General features: G+C 37.2%; 3 protein-coding genes across 7 annotated transcripts in view; all 3 read right to left on the bottom strand.

Moving 5' to 3' along the window:
* The window catches only part of LOC130411843 (protocadherin alpha-C2-like), a 54,393-nt gene that overhangs the window by 18,940 nt on the left and 9,147 nt on the right, over window positions 1-26,306 (bottom strand). The window contains exon 1 of one of the 5 annotated variants that reach the window (XM_056736805.1): window positions 9,478-11,925. The exons of 3 other annotated variants lie outside the window; for them this stretch is intronic. In XM_056736805.1, coding sequence (XP_056592783.1) covers window positions 9,478-11,841 — 2,364 coding nt within the window. In that variant the 5' untranslated portion in view covers window positions 11,842-11,925. Of the gene's footprint in view, window positions 1-5,630; window positions 8,422-9,477; window positions 11,926-26,306 lie in introns of those variants that run through there. One more of the 5 variants, XM_056736806.1, reaches the window with a different exon arrangement.
* Window positions 18,003-19,227, bottom strand: LOC130411849 (protocadherin gamma-C3-like). The gene has a single exon (XM_056736812.1). It carries the CDS (start codon window positions 19,005-19,007, stop codon window positions 18,126-18,128), a length of 882 nt encoding a protein of 293 aa, XP_056592790.1. The 5' UTR covers window positions 19,008-19,227; the 3' UTR covers window positions 18,003-18,125.
* On the bottom strand, window positions 24,332-25,528 carry LOC130411848 (protocadherin gamma-C3-like). The gene has a single exon (XM_056736811.1). The coding sequence runs from the start codon at window positions 25,446-25,448 to the stop codon at window positions 24,450-24,452; it is 999 nt and encodes a 332-aa protein (XP_056592789.1). The 5' UTR covers window positions 25,449-25,528; the 3' UTR covers window positions 24,332-24,449.

Genomic DNA, 26,306 nt, shown 5'->3' with positions numbered 1-26,306 from the left:
ACCACTGACTGATAGTAATGCCAGATGTTATGCACCACACATAGAACAACAAATACCCAAATGTTTACTCTGTTTTACTGACTTGAAGTACTGTTTTTCTGCTTAACTAAAACTATAAGAAAAATATTCTTTCAGGTGGATGTGACAGGTGGAGTTTGACAGAGGGATGCAATCATCAGTTTTTTTCCAGGTTTAGAATGAAAAAAGAATCCCATTGTAGATGAGATAAAACAGTTTTTGAATAACAATAACGCATAGTGCATTTCATCTTTACAGTATAAAAAAGAAGAAAAACTGCAACATTTGATACTAATTTTTAAATAATTGTGAAATATGAAATACTTGAAATCTAGCTTAGTGTCAAGAGTCATCTTTTAAAATTGCACTAATTTAATTGTTCTCCTAAAGCTTTTTTTATCAGAGAATTCAATTTGTTCTACCAGCACTATTAGGTCTCTGTTTCACAAAAGCATAACAAGGTAAATCATTTAGTGTCAGTGTGCAGTAACTAAAAATGTCTTGAAATCTACAGAAGTGAGTTGTGGCTTTAGGAGGCAAAGTGTGTTTAGTTGTGAATGATAATCACAAGACAGCCATAATACTTTAAACAAGTATTTCACAACATGATCATAAAAAACGTATTCTCACATTGTTGGCATCAGAATGCATGATTTATGCAGAAGACATAGCTGTCACTTCTGATTCTAATGTCATCTATGTACACTGTCGTGCTGAAGGATTTGTAAGCTGCTGTTAATTGGCTTTTTAGCATAAGCTTTGACTTGTGAACTATGACCTTTAACAGGGCAGAGAGACAAGTTTCTACAAAAAAATGTCTCTTCCCTGACCCCACTTACATAAGTGTGCCAGATTTTAAAAGAGATGCACCCATCTGAGAGACACTACACAGACAGCCTGCACTAACACTGCCCTCAGCAAGGGCATCCAGAGGCAGACCACCCACCGATTGTGCACTAAAATAAAATATCTCTCTCACACACACACACATATCCATGTCTTGTATTATTTTGGCTTTGTATGTGGCCCCTGCTTGATGTTGGTCATGTGGTTCGACACAATAATGAAATCATATGCACTGCAACAAGCCAACATTGACACCTTTTTTCAAAGTGGACAATAGCTGTACACCCTGAGTAAGCAAACCAGCTGTATCACTCTCATCCCCTCACTGAACCACCTGCTTAAGAAATTTCAGGAGAAAAAAATATAAAGAGTACTGATCTGACTATTTCCGAAATTAATTGTTGGACTGATTTAAAAAAACCTACTTTTTAATTGTTAGTTCTTGTGATATTTTTACACAGACTACAGAGAGAAGCGTTTGAATAAGAAAGAAGAGACTGGGAGGGAGAGAGAGAATGTTCTCAAAAAACTGAGGCAAAGCATCATGGGAGTGCAAGTTATATGAAACACAAAGTGACAGTAAAAGAGAGACATAAAAAGCAAGCCAGAGCATCTGAAGTGGTTGTGTCAGAGGATTGTTGAGAAGTATGATGTGAGAGACAGACCTCTACTGGTGAGGCAAGAAATAAACACGTTACTGTTCTAGAGGGGACCTTGCATGGTTTTGGGAAACCATTGGAAGCACTGCAGCCAACAGAGGGCGCTAGTAAGCTATACACGGCCTCTCCCTCTCTCTGCATTCTGTTCAGCTTGACTCATTCTGCCACCTGCAGCCTTCTGCAGAGATGACCCGCACATATTCTCACTGATATACTGCAGGGAATCATCAAATATTCCTTCTGTTGTGTGACCTTGCAACATGAGAGATGCATTTCGTTTAACAGATGCCGATGATTGTCATAAGCCCAATTCCCAGGACACATGCACACAAATCATAAAATGAGCATACTATATCCATTTAAAAGATAAAAGCCATATGCACATATCTAAATGTAATTTCGAAGACTCATACTGTGAAAGTTAAAAAAATAGCTGCTTCTTTGAGGAAAAACTTAAAAAACATGAATGGAAAATGTGTGATTCATGGCAGCTTATATGTTATTCTCTGCCCCTCCCTTCGACTGTCAGGGTCTTGCAGATAAGAGAGGGATACAGTGATACACCCACAGGGATAGAAATCCCAGCATGACCTTAACAAAAAGCTTAGGTCGTTCCCCGTCTGAGGCCAGGCGCAAACACACAGTTAATGTTTTGCAGCATGTAGACAACAGGCTAAGCTATTTACAGTCAGATCACAAAAATAACACAGGAAGGAATGATAGTGTCTGTATTCATGCACACTGTGTACCGTGACTCATAGTCTCTTACAGTCCTTCTGCACTGGCTCAAATCAATGACTGTGCCAAGCATATTTTAATGAACGAGATGCACTAGCAGCACACAGATGCATACAGACAAGAAGCAGACAGACTTACCCTATATTTTCTATTTAAAAAGCATTATAATTTAAAGGTACATGTAAAGTTCCAATTAACCACAAATTCACAGATAGCTGAAGCACAACTGCAACAAGATCCTTGTGGTTCATATTGAATAAAACATGTGATAAAGAAAACTGGATGCAGTTGACATTAATGAAAATTAATAGCAGTGAGATAAAACCAAGGTGAGAATCTTGATTTATTTCACATTTTGGCAAAATATTGTATCTAAAGTGACCTTTATTTGAGCTAAACATTTCACCAGTATCTGCACTCCTGGGACTCAAACCTATGACCTTGGCATTGATTGATTTTCTACCAAATAAGCTACAGAATTTAAAGAGCACAACAAGAATATACCAAATGCATTGCTATTACTGCATCTTGTAATGCAATGTGCTGCTATCAGCCTGTCTGCGTGCATTTGCATTGCCTCATGATGACATCTACCACAGATGATCTAATAAAATAGGACATAGATGTAGACTAATCCTCTGAATTCAGAACAACTACACCAAAAATAATAACAATCATCAAGGATAAAGAAAAAAAAAACATTCTCTGCTTTCGTCGCAAAAACATATGGCAATTTGTAGAAAAGCAGTAGACTTTAAATTACAAAAGGCAATATTTCCTGCTAGCATTTAAATTACGACGTAACACTACAAGTCCTTTTGAAAGCATGTGAAGCAGTCATAAAGGTGCTTTAAAAGATTCTGTGTTGCCATAGAAGACTGGTTCCATAAAGAACCTTTAACATCTGAAAAAAAATGTTCAGATTATGTATATCAGATTATAAGTAATATATAAGTAAATAACCTTTGACTGAATGGTCCTTTTTGCAACAAAAAATGGTTATTTTATTGCATCGCTGTGAAGGATACCCTTATTTTTAGCACCTTTATTTTTAAGAGTGTAGAAAATCTAGTGTATATTATGTGATGAAAGTCGATAATACTTTTGCAGTCCAAAAATACAAACCTAATTTTCTTAAAGAAACATAAAGACTGCATGTCATGTCTTAAACACCACAAAAAGATGCAGATCATATTAACCTGGAACTTCAGAAAAACAGTCTGCTATATAAAGACTCAGAGTGGTGAGTGAACAAAGAAGATAGAAATAGACATAAATTAAAAGGTTTAGTTAACACCGCATAGAAGCATCTGCATTAAGGTCACATAGATAAACAGCTGACATAAAGGAAAGAAAAATACAAAGAGGTGTGAAATTAGAAAAGTGTACAGACGGAGAAAAGTTAAGAGGGGTGGTGAATGCACTTCTTCAATTCCTTTAAACAGCATAAAATCTGGTCTGCCTATTTCTCACATAGTCTGCATTATTTCCCTCATATTAATGCACTGAGCAAGAGAGGGCCTGAGAGTCCTCAGTATAATGCAGGTGGGACTGCAGCACTGCGGAAGCCCAGAGACTCACAGACTTCTAATCCACCTATCTCCCTCACCCAGCTGGGCAAAGCAGAACCGGGTACTGACCCAATGGCATGGGAATTTTTCACAGGCCCTGATTGCTGTCCTACGTCAAGGACTTGGGGAGAAAGAAAGGGGCACAACTATGTAAATGAGCAGCTAGGCCATACATTGAAAGGGACAAATCGTTGAATGCAGCATAAAAAACTAGACTACTTTACTGCAAACAACACTTATAAACACTACTGGTCAAAAGTTTTGGATCACTTGATAAAAATGTTTCTCATGCTCTCAAAAATCTTTTAATCTGAAGGGGTATGCGTCAATGTTTGAAATTAATTGTGTGGACAAAATTTTTATTGTGATGACATATACATGTCTTTCTAAAACAACACTTTTTTATTAAAAAAATATATTTTTTAAATGGATTACTTGGACAAAATAATGGATAAAAAGCAGCAAATAAAAGTCCAGGATGGATGGGAATTCCTGCCATACTGTTTAAAAAGTGTCCCGGATTATAAAATGTCAAGAGAGCGATTGTGCAAATTCTACTCAAAGGATGCCTACTTTGAAGGTGTTAAAATAGAACATGGAGTTTGTTTATTTTGAATGCTTTGTCATAACATAGTAACCAGAGATACAACTGTATTATTCCATGGTTTTGATGCTTACTATTAATCTAAAATGCGTGATCCTAAAGTTTTGATCGGTAGTGTACTGGTAGCATATATCAACAAACTTCTACGGCAAAAAGTTTCACTAGACATTTAGAAACTTTGGCATGCAGTCTTCTGCAAAATTCAATTAAACACTAACTCAAAGATAATACCTACGCAGCTAGAAGCTTATCAAAGATCATTTAAATTCTCTTTGAAGGCAGAGCAGTAGCTTTTAAAACTTGCTTGCTTCTCCCACTGCAGTCTAGAGGCATTCGGTACCATTAGAAAGAGAATCATAATTAATCAGATCTTAATTAATTAATCATCATATCATTAAAATTCGAGTTTAAAAAGCTGAACAGCTATAGTCTGTAATGGAGTGGGGTGGCGCTGTCCATTGCTGTGGTGCTGAAACCCGTTGTACGGGATAAAGCAGCATAGTGTTGATATTTCTAAATATTTTTTCTTCTATTATCAAAGGTTAAGTGCCATTTATTCGTTACTTATTTTAGAATATTGAACATTTATCTAAACTTTGGAAAGACAATGTAATTGTAGGAATTATGCTGTGACAAAAAAATCTAAATAAATCAATAGTATATTTCACCTTATGCCTCAAATTTGCAATAAAAAATGTTATCTTGGAATTTCATTAAACAGCGTCTTGAGGTTTTAGCCTGGAATGCTTTAAAAGAGTGAAAGTTCCGATCTATGCTGGGGTTGTATTGACTGTCAAATTTGATGTATTTCTAAAAAAAATCTAAAAAGTGTTTTTTACTGCAATGATAGTAATAAATATGTTGACAAAAGAAAATTATAGGCAACAAAATAGCAACGAATAATAAATAAAACAACTTAAGATTTTAACTTTTTAAAGTCCCGAGAATTTTTAGTGAAGTCACCCTAAAGTTTCGAACGTCGTACATTTACATTGTATTGTTTACAATTTTTATATTAATAGTGGTTAATGTGGTAAACAGTTTATTTCATCTCTGTTCGCTCTAAAGAATGCTGTGTTGAAAATAACTAATCATTTGTGTTGTAATATGTCAGAAAAAGAAACTTCATACTTCAATTACTTCTCAAGCCCAAAATAACACTATATGCTGCAAAGTGATAATGTTGTTGCTCACCTTCCCAGTGGTAGGAAGCGTTTGGGTCTGCGTAAAAGTGTCTTCTCCAGTAATGCTGATCAGTTCTGCGTCTGCAGGTGGAAACGGCGAAGGGAAAACCACCACGTCACTTTTTATTGTGTCAGAACTAAAACACACGTCGTATTGTTGCGTTGATTTGGAGTACGACCAGCTCCCATCTGGATGGTTGGTGGTAACCGGGCAACTGTATCCGCTGAAACTGACGTCCGCTCTGTAGCATTTAGTTGCTATCAAACCAATGAGGCTCAGTAAAAAGATGACTGACACTGACACAACGGCGATGAGCAGGTAAATATTCAGATCTGAAAAGTTATCATCCTTAACCGGAATTTGTCTGAACGATGTCTTTATGTCATCCATATTCTCGACCACAATAACTTCCATAGACATAGTTACTGAGAGTGAATGCTCTCCGTTATCAGACACTGTAATAACAAGTGGGTGGGTTTTTAAGTCATTGTCACTCATTCTTCTCCTTGTTCTTATTTCTCCAGTACTAGTACCGATTCGAAATAAATTCGTTCCTTTAGACTCGGTTATGTGAAAAGATATAAGTCCGTTATAACCAGAGTCAGCATCAACAGCCCTGATCTTGGCAACAAAGTAACCCGCTTCAGCAGTGTATGGAATGTTCTCTGTAGCAACTGATGCAGTTTCAGAATACGGAGGCAACAAAACCGGACTGTTATCGTTTTCATCGAGAATAAACACATTTACAGTCGCGTTACTGCTAAGATGAGGCACACCGGAGTCTGTAGCCTGAATATAAAAACTAAGAGTTTTCTGTTCTTCAAAATTGAAAGACTGTAAGATATACAACTCGCCCGTCAAGGAGTTAACGCTCACAGAATTGACTGTTGCTTTGTTATTCACAATGGAATAAGAAACTGCAGCGTTTTCATTTGAATCTCTGTCAACTGCTGATACCGTGTGAATAAGGGTCCCAGGGGGTGTGTTTTCTTTCACGTACACTTTAATGTTGTTTTCGTTAAAACGTGGAGCATTATCATTTACATCTAAAACTTCAACATAAACCACGCTGGTGCTGGAAAGTGGTCGGGTTCCTTCATCTGCCGCTATGAGGGTGATATTATAATTTGATCTGCTCTCCCTGTCGAGCTGGCCTTCTAAAACAACAGAGTAATAATTTTTGTAAGAAGACTCGAGTTTAAAAGGCAAGTCTCCGAGCAATTTACAGCTCACTTTCCCATTCATTCCACCATCCTTGTCGGAAACTGTGACGAGGGCCACAGCAGTGCCGGTTTTCGCATCTTCGCTTAAAGAAGACAGAAGCGACGTTATTGTTATTTCTGGCGCGTTATCGTTGACATCTATGACTTCGACTAAAACTTTGCTATTAGCTGTCATTGGGGAAAGACCTTTATCTTTGACTTGAACTCTGATTTCATAAAAAGGTTTGTCCTCAAAATCAATATTTCCCTTTATTTCAATTTCCCCAGTAACAGAACTAATTGAAAATACATCAAGATTTTTTTCCTGACCATGACTGTTAAACATATATATCACTTCCCCATTCGGACCTTCATCAATGTCTGTGGCGTTAAGTTTGATTATCTTCGTTCCTCGTGGCACGTTCTCTATCACACTTACTTTATAAAGTGGACTGCTGAATACTGGAGCGTTATCGTTGCTATCCAAAACATTGACTATAATTTGCAATGTACCAGACCTGGACGGTTTCCCCCCATCAAGAGAAGTTAATACTAGTTGGATTAAAGCTTCTTTTTCTCTGTCTAAAGCTTTTCGAAGTATTAGCTCTGCAGACATGCTATGATCATTACCCGAATGTACCTCCAACGAGAAATAATCATTAGTGATAAGTTTGTAGCTTTTCACTGAAAACTGTCCTACATCTTTATCAAATGCACTAATAAGAGAAAATGTTGCTCCCGGCTGCATCGATTCAGAAACATTTAAAATCTGAGTTTCAACAGGGAACGTAGGAGAGTTGTCATTTACGTCAAGAATATTAACTATCACTCGGTGAAGATTAAGAGGGTGGTTTACCATAGCCTCAAAATTTAAGGAACAGGATAGCGTTGTAGGGCATAGCTCCTCGCGATCTATTCTTTCAGCCACGTACAGTGCGCCAGATTTCAGATTGACATCGAAATACCTCGTTCTCGTGCCGAACAAAAGTTGAAACGCCCGTGATTCCAAATCCTGAACGTTCAAATTCATGTCCTTCACTACATTCCCGACGACAGTCCCCACATTTACTTCCTCGGATACAGAGTAGACAATCTGACCATTCACTTGCACTAAAGCCGACATCACAATCCAGAAGCAAACGCGTAGTTCCATCATGTCCGTCATCCTTGTGCATGAGAGGGCAAAGGTAATGTATAAAACGATATACGTAAAAAATCCTTATACGTAGAACGAAGAATGAGAAAGACACATCACCGAAAGCATGATGTCTGACTATAGCGCGTCAGCTAAATCGTGGGCGGAGTTCAGAATGTATATGGAAATTATAAAAGTTTTGCAGTCTACAGTGACACCACGCGGATTAATGCAAACAACCTAAAATATACCTTATGATAGCATGATACAAGATCTCTTTAAAATGTATAATTAATCAATAATTTCAAATAATTCATACAGAAACCAAGTGTTATCATGCCTGTGAAAACCAAGCACAAGTCAATTTTGTGATTTACCGTATTAACATAAGATTATCTTCATAATATAAAGAACATTCTGTGAAAATATAACCTTAATATCTTTAATATTCACTGAGAAAGGCCATGTGAAAGATTGAATTGCTCCTTATCTTATAATTAGATTATTAGACTTTAGCCTAGATGTCACAGGCAGGGTCAAAGTAAATATAAAAACTGTTTTCAGTTGTAATGCAACTGAAGAAACTGAAATGCAGTTTCTTATATGCTTTCAGAATACAATGTACCTGTAAACTATATTGTGAACATCCAAATAGTATTCATATTCTGCAAAATACATACAGTATGCAGTACATGACAATCCACAACTTCAGAGTAGTTAAATTCTTGATGCATTGTTTTCTATATTTTGATTTTAACCCTGTAGTGTTAAAATGTTAGGAGAGTCATATGCTGGTAACCACAGCACTTCTCAAATTTCTTTATACTCAGTATTATTCACCATCCCATAAGGATGAATCAATTTGATGCTGCAGATGTTTCCCATTTATGATTAAATGAGCAACAGATTATGGATATAAAAATGAGATTATGATCCTTGCTTCGATCATCAATAAGGAACTTCATAGCAATTAAATTATCCATCCTTTTGTTCTTAAATCACAATCGAAAAGACAATACATTGCATCAAAAAAGGACAAACCCGACCGTTGGGTTAATTTAACCCTGAAAATGTTCATATTTTACCCAATTATGTGTTAAAACAACCTAGCACAGTTTTTAAATCAGACACCGGGTTAAAAATAACCCAGCATTGAAAAATATTTTACATCCTTTGCCACATTTGTGTAAAAAAAAAACAAAAAAATGTAATTCGACTGGAACATCTTGACCTGACGAGAGAATAAATCCTATGAGGTCCTCTTAAGAAACAACTTGTTTCTCAAATGTAATGCTTGTTTGACACTGCATCAACCTTAACTGAGCTTCATTCCTACAATACAAGACCATGATGCAAATGGGTGGAGCTTGACAAAAATCAGCAATTTGATCAGCAGTGGCATCAAGGGGGTGTGATGCATGCATATTTAACACAAAAACATCTTACATCCAAGTAGACAGAAAACTAATGCAGCACATGGGTCAATGATGTGTATGATAAAGTATTAAGATTATCTCACCTTAGAAGTGCATGGGAGTGTTTGGGTCCTATTAAAAGTGTCTTCATCATTAATGCTGACTAGTTCTGCATCTCCTGGTGGAAACGGGGAGGGGAAAACTACCACATCACTCTTTACTGTGTCTGAACTAAAACACACGTCATATTGTTGCGTGGATTTAGAGTAGGACCAGCTGCCATCTGGATGTGTGTTAATCACAGGAGCTCCATACCTGCTGAAACTGTTGTCTGTCCTGTAGCATTTAGCTGCTATCAAACCAATGAGGCTCAGTAAAAAGATGACTGACACTGACACAATAGCGATGAGTAGATACAGATTCAGATCTGAAAAACTCTCCTCATTAACTGGAACTTGTCTGAACGATGTCTTTATGTCAGTCATACTCTCCATAACCACAACATCCATAGACATAGTTGCTGAGAGTGATGGCTCTCCATTATCAGACACTGTAATAATAAGAGGATGAGTTTTTAAGTCATTGTCACTCATTCTTCTCCTGGTCCTTATTTCTCCAGTGCTGGTCCCGATTCTGAATAGATTAGTTCCTTTGGGTTCAGATAGGTGATAAGAAAGAAGTGCGTTATATCCAGAGTCAGCATCAACAGCTCTAATTTTGGCTACAAAGTAACCTGCTTCAGCAGAGTAGGGAATATTTTCAGTATTTACTGATCCTGGTTCAGAGTATGGTGGTAAAATGACTGGACTGTTGTCATTCTCATCGAGGATAAAAACGTTGACTGTCACATTACTGCTCAGAGGAGGAACACCAGAGTCTGTTGCTATAACTTGAAACTGAAATCTTTTTGTTTCTTTGTGATTAAATGACTTTAAACTGAATATTTCACCAGTTAAAGCGTTTATATTTATCAGTGTGGTAATCGGAACATTGGAGCTGGATGCATCTAACAACGAATATGAAAGTTCTGCGTTCACACTAGTGTCTGAATCATCAGCTGTAACTTTTGTCACCAAACCTCCAGCTTGGTTGTTCTCCCTCAAATAAGCGTTAATAACAGGCGTGGAGAAATGCGGAGCGTTGTCATTGACATCAGCGATATGTATAATAACAATACTGCTGTTGGAAAGTGGCTGCGTTCCTTCGTCTGTAGCTGTAATTGTGATGTTATACTGAGACACACTCTCTCTGTCCAGAGGTCCATCTACCACTAATGAATAATGGTTATTATATGATGACTCCAGTTTGAAAGGATACAAGCCTTTTAGATCGCAGTGCACAATACCATTTCTACCTCCATCTTTATCAGAAACTGTGACTAAAGCAACTGCAGTCCCTAATTTTGTGTCCTCTTTTACACTCTCCAATAGAGGAGTCATGACTATCTCTGGTGCATTGTCATTCTCATCCAACACTTCTATTAAAACTTTACATTGTGTGCTCTTTGGTGTGCTGCCTTTGTCTCTGGCCTGAACTCGCAATTCAATAGCAGAATTTCTCTCATAGTCTATTACTCCATTCACAATAATGTCCCCAGTTTCAGCAATAACAGTAAATAAGCTTTGCTTTTTAATATTACCATGTCCAGCTATAGAGTAAATGATTTCACTGTTCGAGCCTTCGTCCAGATCAGTAGCCGTCAAAGAAGTTAGTTTTGTTCCAACAGCAACATTCTCCCTCACCTTGATCTTATACAAAGGTTTGCTAAAGACAGGCCAGTTGTCATTTAGGTCAATTACATTAACTATTATACTTAACGTTCCTGTCTTTGCAGGCTTTCCCCCATCGACAGCTGTCAATACAAGAGGAATAACCGACTGCTTTTCACGATCTAATGGTTTTTGAAGCACTAATTCAGCAGAGACACTTTGTTCCTCCCTTAGTACATCGATAGAAAAGTGTTCGTTCTTGCTCAGCTTGTAGTCTTTCAATGCATTGATACCAATATCGTGGTCTTCAGCAACTGGAAGGTGAAATCTAGCCCCTGGTATAACATCCTCAGTAATGTTGATAGTTATGCGGCTGTCCACAAAATATGGAGAATTATCATTAACATCCAAAACATTAATTTCAATTCGATGTAGACTGTTGGGGTTTTGGAGAACAGCTTCCATATTAAGCGCACACTGCTGATGATCGGAGCACAAGTCCTCTCGGTCAATTCTTTCATTCACAAACAACGCTCCTGTTTTAAAATTCACATCAAAATATTTTCTATTGGATCCGGAAACAAGCTGCAAGACACGAGACTCCAGGTCCAGAACACCGATCCTAAGATCTTTTGCTAGATTTCCGACGACGGTTCCCTTATTTACCTCCTCCGAGACCGAATAAACAATCTTGCCGAATGTAGATCCACATAAAGAGAAATAAAACGCTAGACTGGCGTAAAAATATCTTAAACCCATTGTAGTTGTTTTCAATACCGTAACAATGTGTAACGGTATAGCCAAAATATAAGAGAAGTCTGCTAATTTTTATTCGTTGCCGTCCGTCTCGTCGCCACAGGATCTCCTAAATACATTTTTATTCCTTCTTCACAAAACGTGGCTGCGCTTACACTGTAGGGGAGGAGACTCATTTTCATAAAACCTATGCTTCAAACTTACGGTCTGCAGCGACATCTCGCGTTGTATTTCTTATTTAAACTACAGGGTTTGTCCACAAGAATGAAATACAATTATAAATAATTATTATATTCATAGTTAATTAAATAAAAATATATTTAACCAACAAGTTTGTTAAGAACAGAATGACATATTCGTTGTGCTGAACCATCCCAAAGATAGTTTAGTTGATATAAAAGTGGAATATAAATAAATATGTTAGCCTACTGCAATAATAAGTAATAATAGCAGCAATTATTATAACAATTATGTTGTTGTGGTGGTTACTACTGGAAAAGTATTGTGTCGTGTTATTCAATAAATAAAAAAACATTGCCCTTTGACTATCAAGTGCGTTTTGATATGTGTCGTGTATTTTTACATACTGCTGTTTTGACTATACAGCATTATAAAAAAGCTAAGAATAATAAATAAACATTTTCGTGTGCTTACACGTTATTTAAACGCAATGTCAGAGACAAGTAGCAATAATAAACGTTAGCTTATAAGGTACCAGCACTACTCACTTCAGTAATGCAAATAGGCTTTCTTAAACATACCTGAGAATAATATTGTATTCTTTGCATGAAAACACGTCAATTTAGACTACGATGCAAATAAGCTTTTTTCACAGTGTCAACCAGCGGGTTGAACTCTTATCAGAGCGCTCCAGACCAACCTTCCGAATGTATGACTTACAAAAATGTATACTTAACTAATGATAATGATAAGGTACAGCTTAAGGTATCATTTAGTCCCTTCCCGCCACTGGCAAGGTAAATCGATTCTTAAGCCCTAGTTATAAAAAATATTTAGGGCGAAATTTCAAGCGCTAATTATTTTGGTCACATTTTATTTTAAGGTCCAATTATCGGTATTAATGAATCATTAACTATGAATTTTGTCTCAGAAAACTACTAATTTGTTGCTTATTAATAGTTAGTAAGGTAGTTGTTAGGTTTAGACATTAGGTAGGGTTAGGGAAGTAGAATATGGTCATGTTGAACATGTACCTTATAAGTACTAATAAACAGCCAATACGCTAAAAATAGGCATCTAATAACCAACTAGTTAATAGTGGGAATTGGTACCTATACTAAAGTGTTACCATTATTTACCATTATTTTATAACGTTATATTTTATATTGTGTTGTCTGTAAACAGATCGTTGTTAGCTTTCTAATGGTATAAGGTTATCTAGAGGTGCATCTGCTGATGAACCCAATTATTTAGAGTATATTTAAAGAGAAAGATTGTGTTGGGAAGTTTAGTCAAACTGCAGCGACAAATCAAAGACGGCCCCATACGACGAGCATTTTAGTGCATTCAATTCGTGAAAGCCTGGCTACAATTTATGATGGAATTATAATAATAGAAAAATGAAAACAAACTCAACCGAAACGGCCCTAAATTAACGTCCCCGCCGAAGGAAGTAGTCACTTTTAGCAACTTGTTAGCAACCGCCGTTTTTAAGACACAATAATTCTTTAAAAAAAATACAAGCGTGTTTGAATTTTTGTCTTTTATGTCATTGAATAAAACGTGAAAATATTTAAAGGTTTTGTTTACCACAAACCTTTTTTCGGGCGTTTTATCAAAAACCCATTCATCAACGTCTTCAGAGGCTCCATGTCGGCAGTAAATGAAGACTTGCAGTATGTCCAGTCTTGCATCCAACAACAAAACACCTTAAAATAATCCATCGTAAAAATAATGGCCGACAGTGCACAATTCGATGAGGGCGGAGACAGCAGAGTCCATCAGCAGTCATAGGGAGGGCTCAATCAATGTGACGTCAAGTTACTGAGAGAACGCCAACAGCTAGTTCAAGAGGACATTGGAGGTTCATTGGGGACTTAAAAAAATAATGTGTGGATTTTAATAATTCTAGGGTCATGCACACACACTTCTGACACACAGATATGTTAAAACAACATTTAAAAAAGTGAATTTTCTGGATTAGGGGGTCTTTAAGTGATACGACAGTAGTGCATTATATAAAGAGTCAGCATAAATAGCTCTAATCTTTGCTACAATGTAATCCGCTTCAGCAGAGTAAAGGAAAATTATCAGTTTTGACTGATCCAGGTTCAGATTATGGTGTAAAATGACTGGAATGTTGTCATTGTCATCGAGGATAAAAACGTTGACAGTAACATTAATGCTCAGAGGAGGAAAACCAGAGTCTGTTGCTATAACTTGAAACTGAAATATTTTCATTTGTGATTAAAAGATTGTAAATTAAATCAGTGCCTGAATCATCAGCTATAACTTTTGTCACCAGACCTCCAGTTTGGACATTCTCCCTCAGATAAGCAATAATAACAGGTGTAGAGAAATGCGGGGCATTGTCCTTAACGTTAGAGATACAGTAGGAACAATAATAATACTGCTGTTGGAATGTCGCGGCGTTCCTTCATCTGGAGCTGTAATTGTAATGTTAAATAAAGAAACACTCTCTCTGTCTAGACGACCATTAACTAACAGTGAATAATGCTTACTACATGAAGATGACTCCTGTTTGAAAGGATATAAGCCCTCAAGAGGACAGTGTACGATATCATTTTTACCTCCATTTCTTTCTGAAACCGTGACTAAAGCAACTGCAGTTCCTAATTTTGTATCCTCTTTTACACTCTCCAGTGTTTGAGTTGTAATGATTTCTGGAGCACTGTCATTCTCATCATAAACTTCTATTAAATCTTTACATTGTGTGCTCTTTGGTGGACTGCATTTTTCTCTGGCCTGAACACTCAATTCAATAGCAGCATTTGCCTCACAGTCTATTTGTCCCTTTAAAATAATATCCCCACTTTCAGGAAGCACAGTGAATAGACTTTCCTTGTTAATGTTTCCACGTTCATCTAAATATTTTTCACTGTTTGTGTCCTCCTCGAGATCAGTAGTTCCGACAGCTACATATATTTTTTCATAACGAGGGATACAAAAAGGCGGGAACAAGGAGGAGACTCAGAGAGAGCATGTGAAAGGGACAAAAACGTCTCTCTCCACACATAACAAGGATTCCTTCCATGATAACAGAACGTAGATTCACACGAACAAAAATAAAAGACCATTCTGATGTTAAAATATCTTAGGCGCACCATTATTGTTTCTTCAGTGCCATAACAATGTATTCATCCAAAATACGAAAAAGACTGAAAATTTGTATTCGTTGCTGTCTCGTCTCATCATCACAGAATCTCCTTCAAATACATTCTCATTCCTACTTAACAAAACGGGGCTGCTCTTACACTGTTCATAAAACCAATTCTTCAAACTTACAGTCTGCACAACATCGCGCATTTTATTTCTTATGTAAACTAGAATGTTATAACCAAAAACTAAGGAATAAAAATAAAAACAACAGCCCTAATAATGATAATACATAATCATAAAAGTAAAAATAAAATTAGCAGGGAATAGCAACATCAAAATTTTATAAGACGGGGCAGAGTACGACATCCAGATCGACATAGAAAGCAGTTGAAATAATGATTGCAATTACATTTAATCAAGTAGTTAATTGTGTGCGAGACTTTCAAAGGAGGATAACGTGATTGTTGTCCATGGTGCTGAAACCATTCCCCAAATAGTATCTCGTTTATTTCAAAGTTACATTTGAGTTCTAGATTAAATTTAAGAGGCTGTTTAGAGAAGACCGTTTTCAACTGAAAACTCAAAAAAATTATGCATTTTGGATGTCCGTTCACACGGAAACTGCGTTTTAGAGGACTGAAAACACAAACTTTTGAAAACGGGTCTCAAAGTGCAACTTTTTGAAAAAGTGCAAGCGGGAACTTTCTGAAATCTATTACGTCAAGCGCATGCATATTACGCGCTCAGTTGCTTGAGTATAGCCAAAATAAAATGGTGGCTTCCAGTACTGTGAGCTCTCACTGGTTGTCTAAATGTGGATATACTGGACCAATAAGACCAGTTGAGACACACTATTTACATTCGGCAGACTTTAAACACACATATATGTCGACCAAATGTTTCAAAGCACTTTTGGCTTATAACTGTGCATGTACAGTATACACCAAGGCACGTCCTGTTTCTTTACACAACAACATCGCCATCCACTGGCCTGGCGTCCATACTACATCATTTTTATCCGTTTTCCTGGATCCTTGTAAATGAAGACAGTTTTGATAATGCTGTCATGTGTACGTGAAACTTTTCAAAAACGAAAGAAACTTCAGTTTTTCAGCATGTAAACGTGACCTAAGGCAGAGCCTTTATTTCTTAAAATGCACAATAATGCATTCTGATTTTAATCTAAATATACAAATAATATATGACATGTTTTAATTATAATATATAATTATTTAAAGTTTTATTTCACTTTGTCTATACATCTTGGTGAACTATTACTGTATCTTTTTTTATTTGTAGCTGCAAAGCCAAGAGATTCCCACGTGCATAAACAAAAACGCAATGTCACGGAATTGCAACAAAATACATAACAAAGTACAACATCAATTCGCTTTACATATATGTTATTGCAAAGAAGTAAGATAAACACCTTGGACAACCCCTAACGATACCAGAAAATTCTATTTTCATCTTACAAAGGTTATTTGACAACTTTTTGCAACAAAGGAATCGTCTTACCTTGCCAGGAAGAGTTTGGGTGCTTGTAAAACTGTCGTCGCAATTAATGCTGATAAGGTCTGCGTCTGTGGCCAAAAATGGCGAGGGAACAACGACTATATCACTCTTCATCGTGTCCGAGCTAAAACACACATCATACTGTTGCGTGGATTTAGAGTAGGACCAGCTGCCATCTGGATGTGTGTTGATCACAGGAGCTCCGTACCTGCTGAAACTGTTGTCTGTCCTGTAGCATTTAGCTGCTATCAAACCAATGAGGCTCAATAAAAAGATGGCTGACACTGACACAATAGCGATGAGCAGATACAGATTCAGATCTGAAAAACTCTCCTCCTTAACCGGAACTTGTCTGAACGATGTCTTTATGTCATTCATACTCTCCATAACCACAACATCCATAGACATAGTTGCTGAGAGTGATGGCTCTCCATCATCAGACACTGTAATAATCAGAGGATGAGTTTTTAAATCATTGTCACTCATTTGTCTCCTGGTCCTTATTTCTCCACTGCTGGTCCCGATTCTGAACAGATTAGTTCCTTTGGGTTCGGTTAGTTGATACGACAGAAGTGCGTTATATCCAGAATCACCATCAACAGCTCGAATTTTGGCTACAAAGTAACCTGCTTCAGCAGAGTAGGGAATATTCTCAGTATTTACTGATCCAGGTTCAGAGTATGGTGGTAAAATGACTGGACTGTTGTCATTCTCATCGAGGATAAAAACGTTGACTGTCATATTACTGCTCAGAGGAGGAACACCAGAGTCTGTTGCTATAACTTGAAACTGAAATCTCTTAATTTCTTCGTGATTAAATGACTGTAAACTGAATATTTCTCCATTTAAAGAGTTTAAATTTATAAATGTTGTTACAGGAACATTGGAGCTAGATCTCTCTAATAATGAATATGAAAGTTCTGCGTTCACACCGCTGTCTGAGTCATCAGCTGTAACTTTTGCCACCAGACCTCCAGCTTGGCTGTTCTCCCTTAGATAAGCGTTGATAACAGGGGTGGAGAAATGTGGGGCATTGTCATTGACATCGGCAATATGTACAATAATAATACTGCTGTTAGAAAGTGGCGGCGCTCCTTCATCTGTAGCTGTAATTGTAATGTTAAATTGAGAAACGTTCTCTCTGTCCAGAGGTCCATCCACCACCAGAGAATAATGGTTATTATATGATGACTCTAGTTTGAAAGGATAAGAACCTTTCAGAGCACAGTGTACAATACCATTTTTACCTCCATCTTTGTCTGCAACTGTGACTAAAGCAACTACAGTTCCTGACTTTGTGTCCTCTTTAACACTATCTAGCACTGGAGTCATGACTATCTCTGGTGCATTGTCATTTTCATCCAACACTTCTATTAAAACTTTACACTGTGTGCTCTTTGGTGGACTGCCTTTGTCTCTGGCTTGAACCCGCAATTCAATAGCAGGATTCTCCTCATAATCTACTTTTCCATTTACAACAATGTCTCCGTTTTTGGGACAATTGTAAACAAGTCTTGCTTTTTTCCAAGACCAACAAACGAGTATTCAATCTCACAATTAATTCCTTCATCTAAATCAGAGGCAGACACAGATATAACTTTAGTTCCAATAGCAACATTCTCCTTCAATTTGATTTTATAAAGAGGTTGGCTGAACACTGGATTATTGTCATTAACATCCATTACATGTATAATAATATTTAATGTTCCTGATTTAGGTGGTTTTCCTCCATCCACACCGGTAAGCACTAACTTTATGATCGCTTGCCTTTCTCGATTTAGAGGTTTGTTCAGCACGAGCTCTGTAAACACACTTTCCTCGCTATGTGTATCTAGACGGAAATGTTCATTCAGGCTCAGTTTGTACTCTTTTAGCGAATTACTGCCAACGTCTGAGTCCTCGGCCACTGGGAGGGGAAATCTCTCTCCTGGGCTAGCGATTTCACTGATATTCAACGTGAATTCTTTGACCGGAAAATGTGGCGCATTATCGTTTATATCCAATATCTTAATTTCCACTCTATAAAGATGCTGAGGATTTTTAGCGATGGCCTCTATATTCAAAGAACATTTTGGATTCGACAGACATAACTCCTCGCGATCAAATCGTTCACTAACAAACAGCGCACCAGTTTTCAGATTCAAGTCAAAATACTTCTTATTAGATCCTGACACAATCCTAAACATACGATATTCCAGGTCATGGACATTTATATTCAGGTCTTTCGATATATTCCCGACAAATGTCCCCTTATTTACCTCCTCTTGAACGGAATAGACAATCTGAGCAAACGCAGCATCCATCAAATTTATAAAAAATATAAGTCCGCACACGAAACATCCTGTAAGTCCCATCTTGGTCAATGCCAATTTAGTGAAAAAAAGAAAGGCGTGTACCTAGTTTTTCCTTCTTAGCGTTCAGAAAACTGCACACAAAATATTAATCTTCAACGTGTCTCAATGACCGTCGTACTGCCTCCACGGTTTGGAAGGGAAGGCTGCAGAGCAAATCCTTTTAACCTGCAAGTGACGGTCTGCAGTGACACCATGTGCTAGAACTATGCAATAACAGGAATTTCAAGATGTACTAAAATCTGGTATAAACGATCCCAACACACTTCAAAACGGTAATCAAAGTTAGCCAAATGCTCATTGAATTAAAGAACATGTTGCGTTGAAATGCTTGAGACTAAGATTATACTGAAATGAAACCAAATTCGCTAAATTTAATGAACAAAAAAACATTAAGTGCGTAATTCTTTTTGTGTCTGAGTTAAAAACATATGATGTTGTGTTGATTTACAGTTTCCATAGTCAGAATTGGTGCAAATCTGTCAATACTTATAGCAGCGTGCAAACATTAAAAACACTGAACATAAAATTAAGCCTTGCATTACAATATTTTTTTGGCGCTTGATGTGTTAATTTATAAAATAATTTGTTGTAAAATCAAACAAATCATTACATTTTAGATCACATACGTGGTAAACATTAGTAACCGTTTTTTGTATTTTTATCTTACATACATTTTAATTTGTAGGTCTATATGCAAAATATGAAAACTAAAATAATTTTAATGTGCATGTACTATAAACAATTATTACAAAAGTCGATAACAAAATCTAATAATAAATGTCAAATAAAAAAAAAGAATGTATAATGTCTTGAACGCATAAGTGTTTGCTACAATAACGGAGAGTAAACGTTTGGCAAAAATGACAGCGTTTTTACAAATAGGGTTTTGAGAATTGTCTTACCTTGACAGTGGTTGGAAGAGTTTGGGTGTTTGTAAAACTGTCATCGCAATTAATGCTGATAAGGTCTGCGTCTGCCGCCGAAAATGGCGAGGGAACAACGACTATATCACTCTTCATCGTGTCTGAACTAAAACACACGTCATACTGTTGCGTGGATTTAGAGTAGGACCAGCTGCCATCTGGATGTGTGTTGATCACAGGAGCCCCGTACCTGCTGAAACTGCTGTCTGTCCTGTAGCATTTAGCTGCTATCAAACCAATGAGGCTCAGCAAAAAGATGACTGAGACTGACACAATAGCGATGAGCAGATACAGATTCAGATCTGAAAAAATTTTCTTCTGAACTGGAACTTGTCTGAACGATGTCTTCATCTCATCCATACTCTCCATAACCACAACATCCATAGACATAGTTGCTGAGAGTGATGGCTCTCCATTATCAGACACTGTAATAATCAGAGGATGAGTTTTTAAGTCATTGTCACTCATTCTTCTCCTGGTCCTTATTTCTCCAGTGCTGGTCACGATTCTGAACAGATTAGTTCCTTTGGGTTCGGTTAGTTGATACGACAGCAGTGCGTTATATCCAGAGTCACCATCAACAGCTCTAATTTTGGATACGAAGTAACCTGCTTCAGCAGAGTAGGGTATATTCTCAATATTTACTGATCCAGGTTCAGAATAGGGAGGCAAAATGACTGGACTGTTGTCATTCTCATCGAGGATAAAAACGTTGACCTTCACATTACTGCTCAGAGGAGGAACACCAGAGTCTGTTGCTATAACTTGAAACTGAAACCTTTTCATTTCTTCGTGATTAAATGACTGTAAACTGAATATTTCCCCAGTTAAAGAGTTCATATTTATCAATGATGTGATAGGAATAATGGATATAGATCTCTCTAACACAGAATATGAAAGTTCTGCGTTCTCACCACTGTCTGAATCATCTGCTGTAACTTTTGTCACCAGACTTCCTGCTTGGCCGTTTTCGCGTATATAAGCGTTAATAACAGGTGTTGAGAAATGCGGGGCGTTGTCATTAACATCTGAGATCTGAACAATAATAACACTGCTATTGGAAAGTGGCGGCGTTCCTTCATCTGTTGCTGTAATTGTGATGTTATATTGAGACACACTCTCTCTGTCCAGAGGTCCATCTACCACTAAAGAATAATGGTTTTTATATGAAGGTTCCAGTTTGAAAGGATACGAGCCTTTCAGGGCGCAGTGTACGATACAATTTTTCCCCCCATCTTTATCAGAAATTGTGACTAAAGCAACAGCAGTTCCTGACTTTGTGTCCTCTTTCAGACTTTCTAACAGTGAAGTCATAATTATCTCTGGCGCATTGTCATTCTCATCCAAAACTTCTATCAAAATCTTACTGTGTCGTACTCTTCGGAGATTGCCTTTGTCTCTAGCCTGAACTCGCAGCTCAATAGCTGGATTCTCCTCGTAATCTACATGTCCATGTACAATAATTTCTCCAGTTGTGGGTAAAATGGTAAACAAAGTCTTGCTTCTTTCCATGGCCAACAAATGAGTACACAATTTCACCGTTTATACCTTCATCCAAATCGGTGGCAGAGACAGATATAACTTTAGTGCCAGCAGCAACATTTTCCTTTAGCTTGACTTTATAAAGAGCTTGACTGAACACGGGGTTGTTATCGTTAATGTCCATGACGTTTATAAGGATATCTACGGTCCCTGATTTAGGTGGTTTTCCTCCATCCATACCGGTAAGCACTAACTTAATAGTTGCTTGCTTCTCTCGGTCTAAAGCCTTGTTCAGTACCAGCTCTGCAAACACACTCTGTTCATCATTCTGTGTTTCTATATTAAAATGTTCATTTTGGCTCAGTTTGTACTCTTTTAGAGAATTACCCCCATAATCAGAGTCCTCTGCCACTGGGAGGAGAAATCTCTCTCCTGGGCTTGCATTCTCAGTAATATTTACGCTAAAAGATTTAACAGCAAAATGTGGCGCGTTGTCGTTTATGTCCAAAATCTTTATTTCCACTCTGTAAAGATTATGAGGATTTTTAGCGAGGGCCTCTATATTCAAAGAACATTTTGCATTCGACAGACATAACTCCTCGCGATCAATTTTTTCACTAACAAACAGCACACCAGTTTTCAGATTCAAGTCAAAATACTTCTTATTAGATCCAGGTACAATTCTGAACAAGCGATATTCAAAGTCATGAACATTTATATTCAGGTCTTTCCCTAAATTGCCAACAATAGTTCCCTTATTTACCTCCTCTTGTACGGAATAGATGATCTGAGCAAACGCCGCATTCAGAGCAGAAAATAAAAATATAAATCCACATTGGAAACATCCCGCAAATCCCATGGTCGCTGACAACGTGTATGAGGATGGTAATAAAGAAAGACGATCCAGTCTTTACTCCTTAACGTTCAGAAACAGGACACGAAATATTCACCATGTCTCAACGACGAATACAGTACAGCCAAGGATTGGTTTTAAGAGAGGCTGTAGATAATGGAAAGACCCTCAACTCGCGGTCTACAGTGACACCATGTGCTGGAGCGATACAATGACAGTATTATTCTAAACTCTGAAAACCTTCAAGATCATAGACAAAGCGCAAGCCATACTTTTAAATGTAATAATTGTATTTATTCTAAACCAAACATTGACGGGCAGAAGTACTTAATGATGAGTAGTAAAGTGTTGCTGTCCAAGGTTCTGAAGGCACAAAAAACGCACAAACGCACAAAACAAAACTACAGTTAGCTATACCACAGAGCTTATCAAAGCATAAACAAGAAATAGTTAAAGGTTTAAAAAAAAAATTTGACCAATGTTTTTAAATTTTTAATTAATTTGTACAAAATTAATATTGTTGGAAACTATGCAAAGCCTAAAATTAATTTAGAAAATATAATGACCAACATTTTTTGAAATTGCAAAAACATATTTGAAAACAATTATTCAAGCAACAAGCAAAACAATAAACATATTCAGTAAGATCGCTCAAATAGTGACGACGAACTTGCCATGAAATCGTTCTTGCATAGAAAAAATAACCAAGTTGTATACTCGTGTATGGATCTATTGAGTAAAGTATACTGTGAAAATATACACTACTGAAAAATCAAATAAATAAAGGTAAATTTATAAGCACATGTCTTACCTTTATATTAGGTACCGTTTGAGTCAGCGTGAAACTATCTGTATCGCTTATGCTTATCAGCTCTCCATCCATTGATTGTGATGGTAAAGGAAATACTACAACATCACTCTTTATTGTATCTGAGGTAAAACACACATCATACTGTTGCGTGGATTTAGAGTAGGACCAGCTGCCATCTGGATGTGTGTTGATCACATGAGCTCCGTACCTGCTGAAACTGCTGTCTGTCCTGTAGCATTTAGCTGCTATCAAACCAATGATGCTCAGTAAAAAGATGACTGACACTGACACAATAGCGATGAGCAGATACAGATTCAGATCTGGAAAACTTTCCTCCTTAACCGGAACTTGTCTGAACGATGTCTGTATGTCATTCATTCTCTCCAAAACCACAACATCCATAGACATAGTTGCTGAGAGTGATGGCTCTCCATTATCAGACACTGTAATGATAAGAGGATGAGTTTTTAAGTCATTGTCACTCATTCTTCTCCTGGTCCTTATTTCTCCAGTGCTGGTCCCAATTCTGAACAGATTAGTTCCTTTGGTTTCGGTTAGGTGATAAGACAGAAGTGCGTTATATCCAGAATCAGCATCAACAGCTCGGATCTTGGTTACAAAGTAACCCACATCAGCAGAGTAGGGAATATTCTCAGTATTTACTGATCCAGGTTCAGAGTATGGTGATAAAATGACTGGACTGTTGTCATTCTCATCGAGGATAAAAACGTTTACAGTTGCATTATTGCTGAGAGGTGGAACACCAGAGTCCTTAGCCTGAACGTAAAACTGAAGTGATTTTATTTCCTCATAGTTAAAAGAATGTTTGGTATATACGTCACCATTTGCCGTATTTAAATCAAACATGGCACCTAACAGTTTCCCCATTCTGTTCCCAGGTATCAGAGAATATATAATATGAGCATTTTCGTTTATATCCAGATCCTGCGCGCTAACGCTGCCTATTATGCTCCCAGCGGGACTATTTTCCTTTAGATATATATTAATTACTGGTTCTGGAAATCGAGGCGCATTGTCATTAGTATCAGAAATGTGAATATTTAAAACCTGGGAGCTTGATAAAGGAGGCGTCCCTTTATCTGTAGCTATGACAGTTATATTATATTGAGACACGCGCTCTCTGTCCAAAGATCCTTCTACTACTAATGTGTAATAGTTTTTATAAGAGGGTTGAAGTTTAAATGGACCGGATTCTTTTGAATGGACAACGACTTTTCCGTTTTGCTCTACATCACCGTCAGTAATCATTATAAGCCCAACTGCCGTCCCAGGGATGGCATCTTCTTTTATTGTATTTGTGAGCGACGTAACAGATATTACTGGAGCGTTGTCATTAACGTCAACAACTTCAATTAACACTTTACAATGAGACGAGCGAGGAGACGTGCCCCTGTCATGCGCTTGACGTGAAGTTCAAACGCAGAGGTATCCTCTCTGTCCAATTCACCCTTGACTGTAATTTCACCACTTGACGGATTTATATAAAAATATTCCAATGCCTTGTCTTTGCCGTGGTTAATTATAGAGTATATAATGTGTCCATTTAAACCTGAATCAATATCGCTTGCATTAAGCCTGATGATGGGTACCCCATATACAGTATTCTCAGGTATTGTTACTTTGTAAAGCTGTTGACTGAATGTTGGAGTGTTATCATTGACATCAACTACATCAACAACAATCTCTACAGTCCCGGATCTAGGAGGTTTTCCTCCATCTACAGCTGTCAGTATTAATTTAATAACCGTCATTTTCTCTCTGTCTAACGCTTTTTGAAGTACAAGCTCGGCATAAACACTATGCCCTCCATTGTTTTGTACATCTAATGAAAAATAATCATTTATACTGAGCTTGTAGCTCCTTATCGAGTTTATTCCAACATCTGCATCACTCGCCTTTGGCAAAGGAAACCTGTCACCAGGAAATGCAGATTCTGTTATGTTCAAATGATAAGTCTTTATCGGAAATAAAGGAGAGTTGTCGTTTATATCTAATACGTCTATGCCTATACTAAATAGTCTTAGCGGATTTTGCGCAATAGCTTCAATATTCAAAGTGCAAGTTTGACTTGTGAGACAGATATTTTCCCGATCGATTCTCTCACCTACATATAGCTCGCCAGTTTTTAAATTTACCTCAAAATAATTCTTGTTTAATCCATTCACGATATGAAACTGACCGGACTGCAAATCGTTTACATTTAGGTTAAGATCCTTCGCCACATTTCCAACAACAGTTGCCTTATTCCCTTCCTCAGTCACAGTGTAGACGATTTGCCCAGCGCATAAATCCAATGAACACAGAAGAAAGAGAACCCACACGAAAAGGGATCCAATAAAAATGACATCCATCTTCACACAGCTTTTCCTTTCCACCTAAAGCTCTTTTGCAATAACGCAGCACAAGTACAACTACGCCCGTAACTGGGTCACTGCACGCTTGTGAATCTCATGAAGAAAATAAGAACAAGATTGTCGCTCAAGGAGTCTATCCAGTTAATACGTGTATCAAAGGGGGAGTCTTTAGAATATATCCCTTCTATTCACGGTCAACAGCGACCTCCTGTGTATACTAAAAGCAACACATGAGCTAGAAGTCAAATACAATATCCACATCGAGAGAATGGAATATATTTGGATGTGCCGAATAAAATAAATAAAAATAAGTGAAAATTATTTTCTCTTGTGTCTCATGTTCCTTTTAGAATGATAATTATCAATATTATTTAGATTAGTTTGGTTTTACTGATGCACTGTCCACAACCGCAGTGCTGAAACCCAGTGAAGTTACTCTCTCTAACACAGAAAAAAATAAAATCTGCCATTAAAGACCCGCTAAAGACCCTTAAAGTATAAAGAATAATGATATGTTAGTAAAACATTTGGGTGTGTTCACATGTGTCTCCTTAAAAATATTCTCCTAAAATAATTCCTTAAAGTTGCCGTTTAGTTTTTTAATTTGGTAAATTTAAAAATATATAATTTCTAATTTGGGAAAATGTTTATGGTCTTACCGTGTCTTACCTCAATCATTAAGACAAGACTAATTTTGTTGAGTAATACAAAATTAATACGCTCTAATTTTCAAAAAGTCAAATCAAATGTTGCTGTCCGTGTTGCTGAACACAATTGTACACAAAAACGTATTGATTATAAAACTTCATCACCTAAATTATCCAAACAAAAGTGTTATTTTAGTCCAGAATAGTT

This window comes from Triplophysa dalaica, chromosome 22, assembly GCF_015846415.1.
Source record: "Triplophysa dalaica isolate WHDGS20190420 chromosome 22, ASM1584641v1, whole genome shotgun sequence".
NCBI lineage: Eukaryota > Metazoa > Chordata > Actinopteri > Cypriniformes > Nemacheilidae > Triplophysa > Triplophysa dalaica.
Note: the sequence above shows the minus strand (reverse complement) of the source record. Positions and strands in the feature narration are given on the sequence as shown.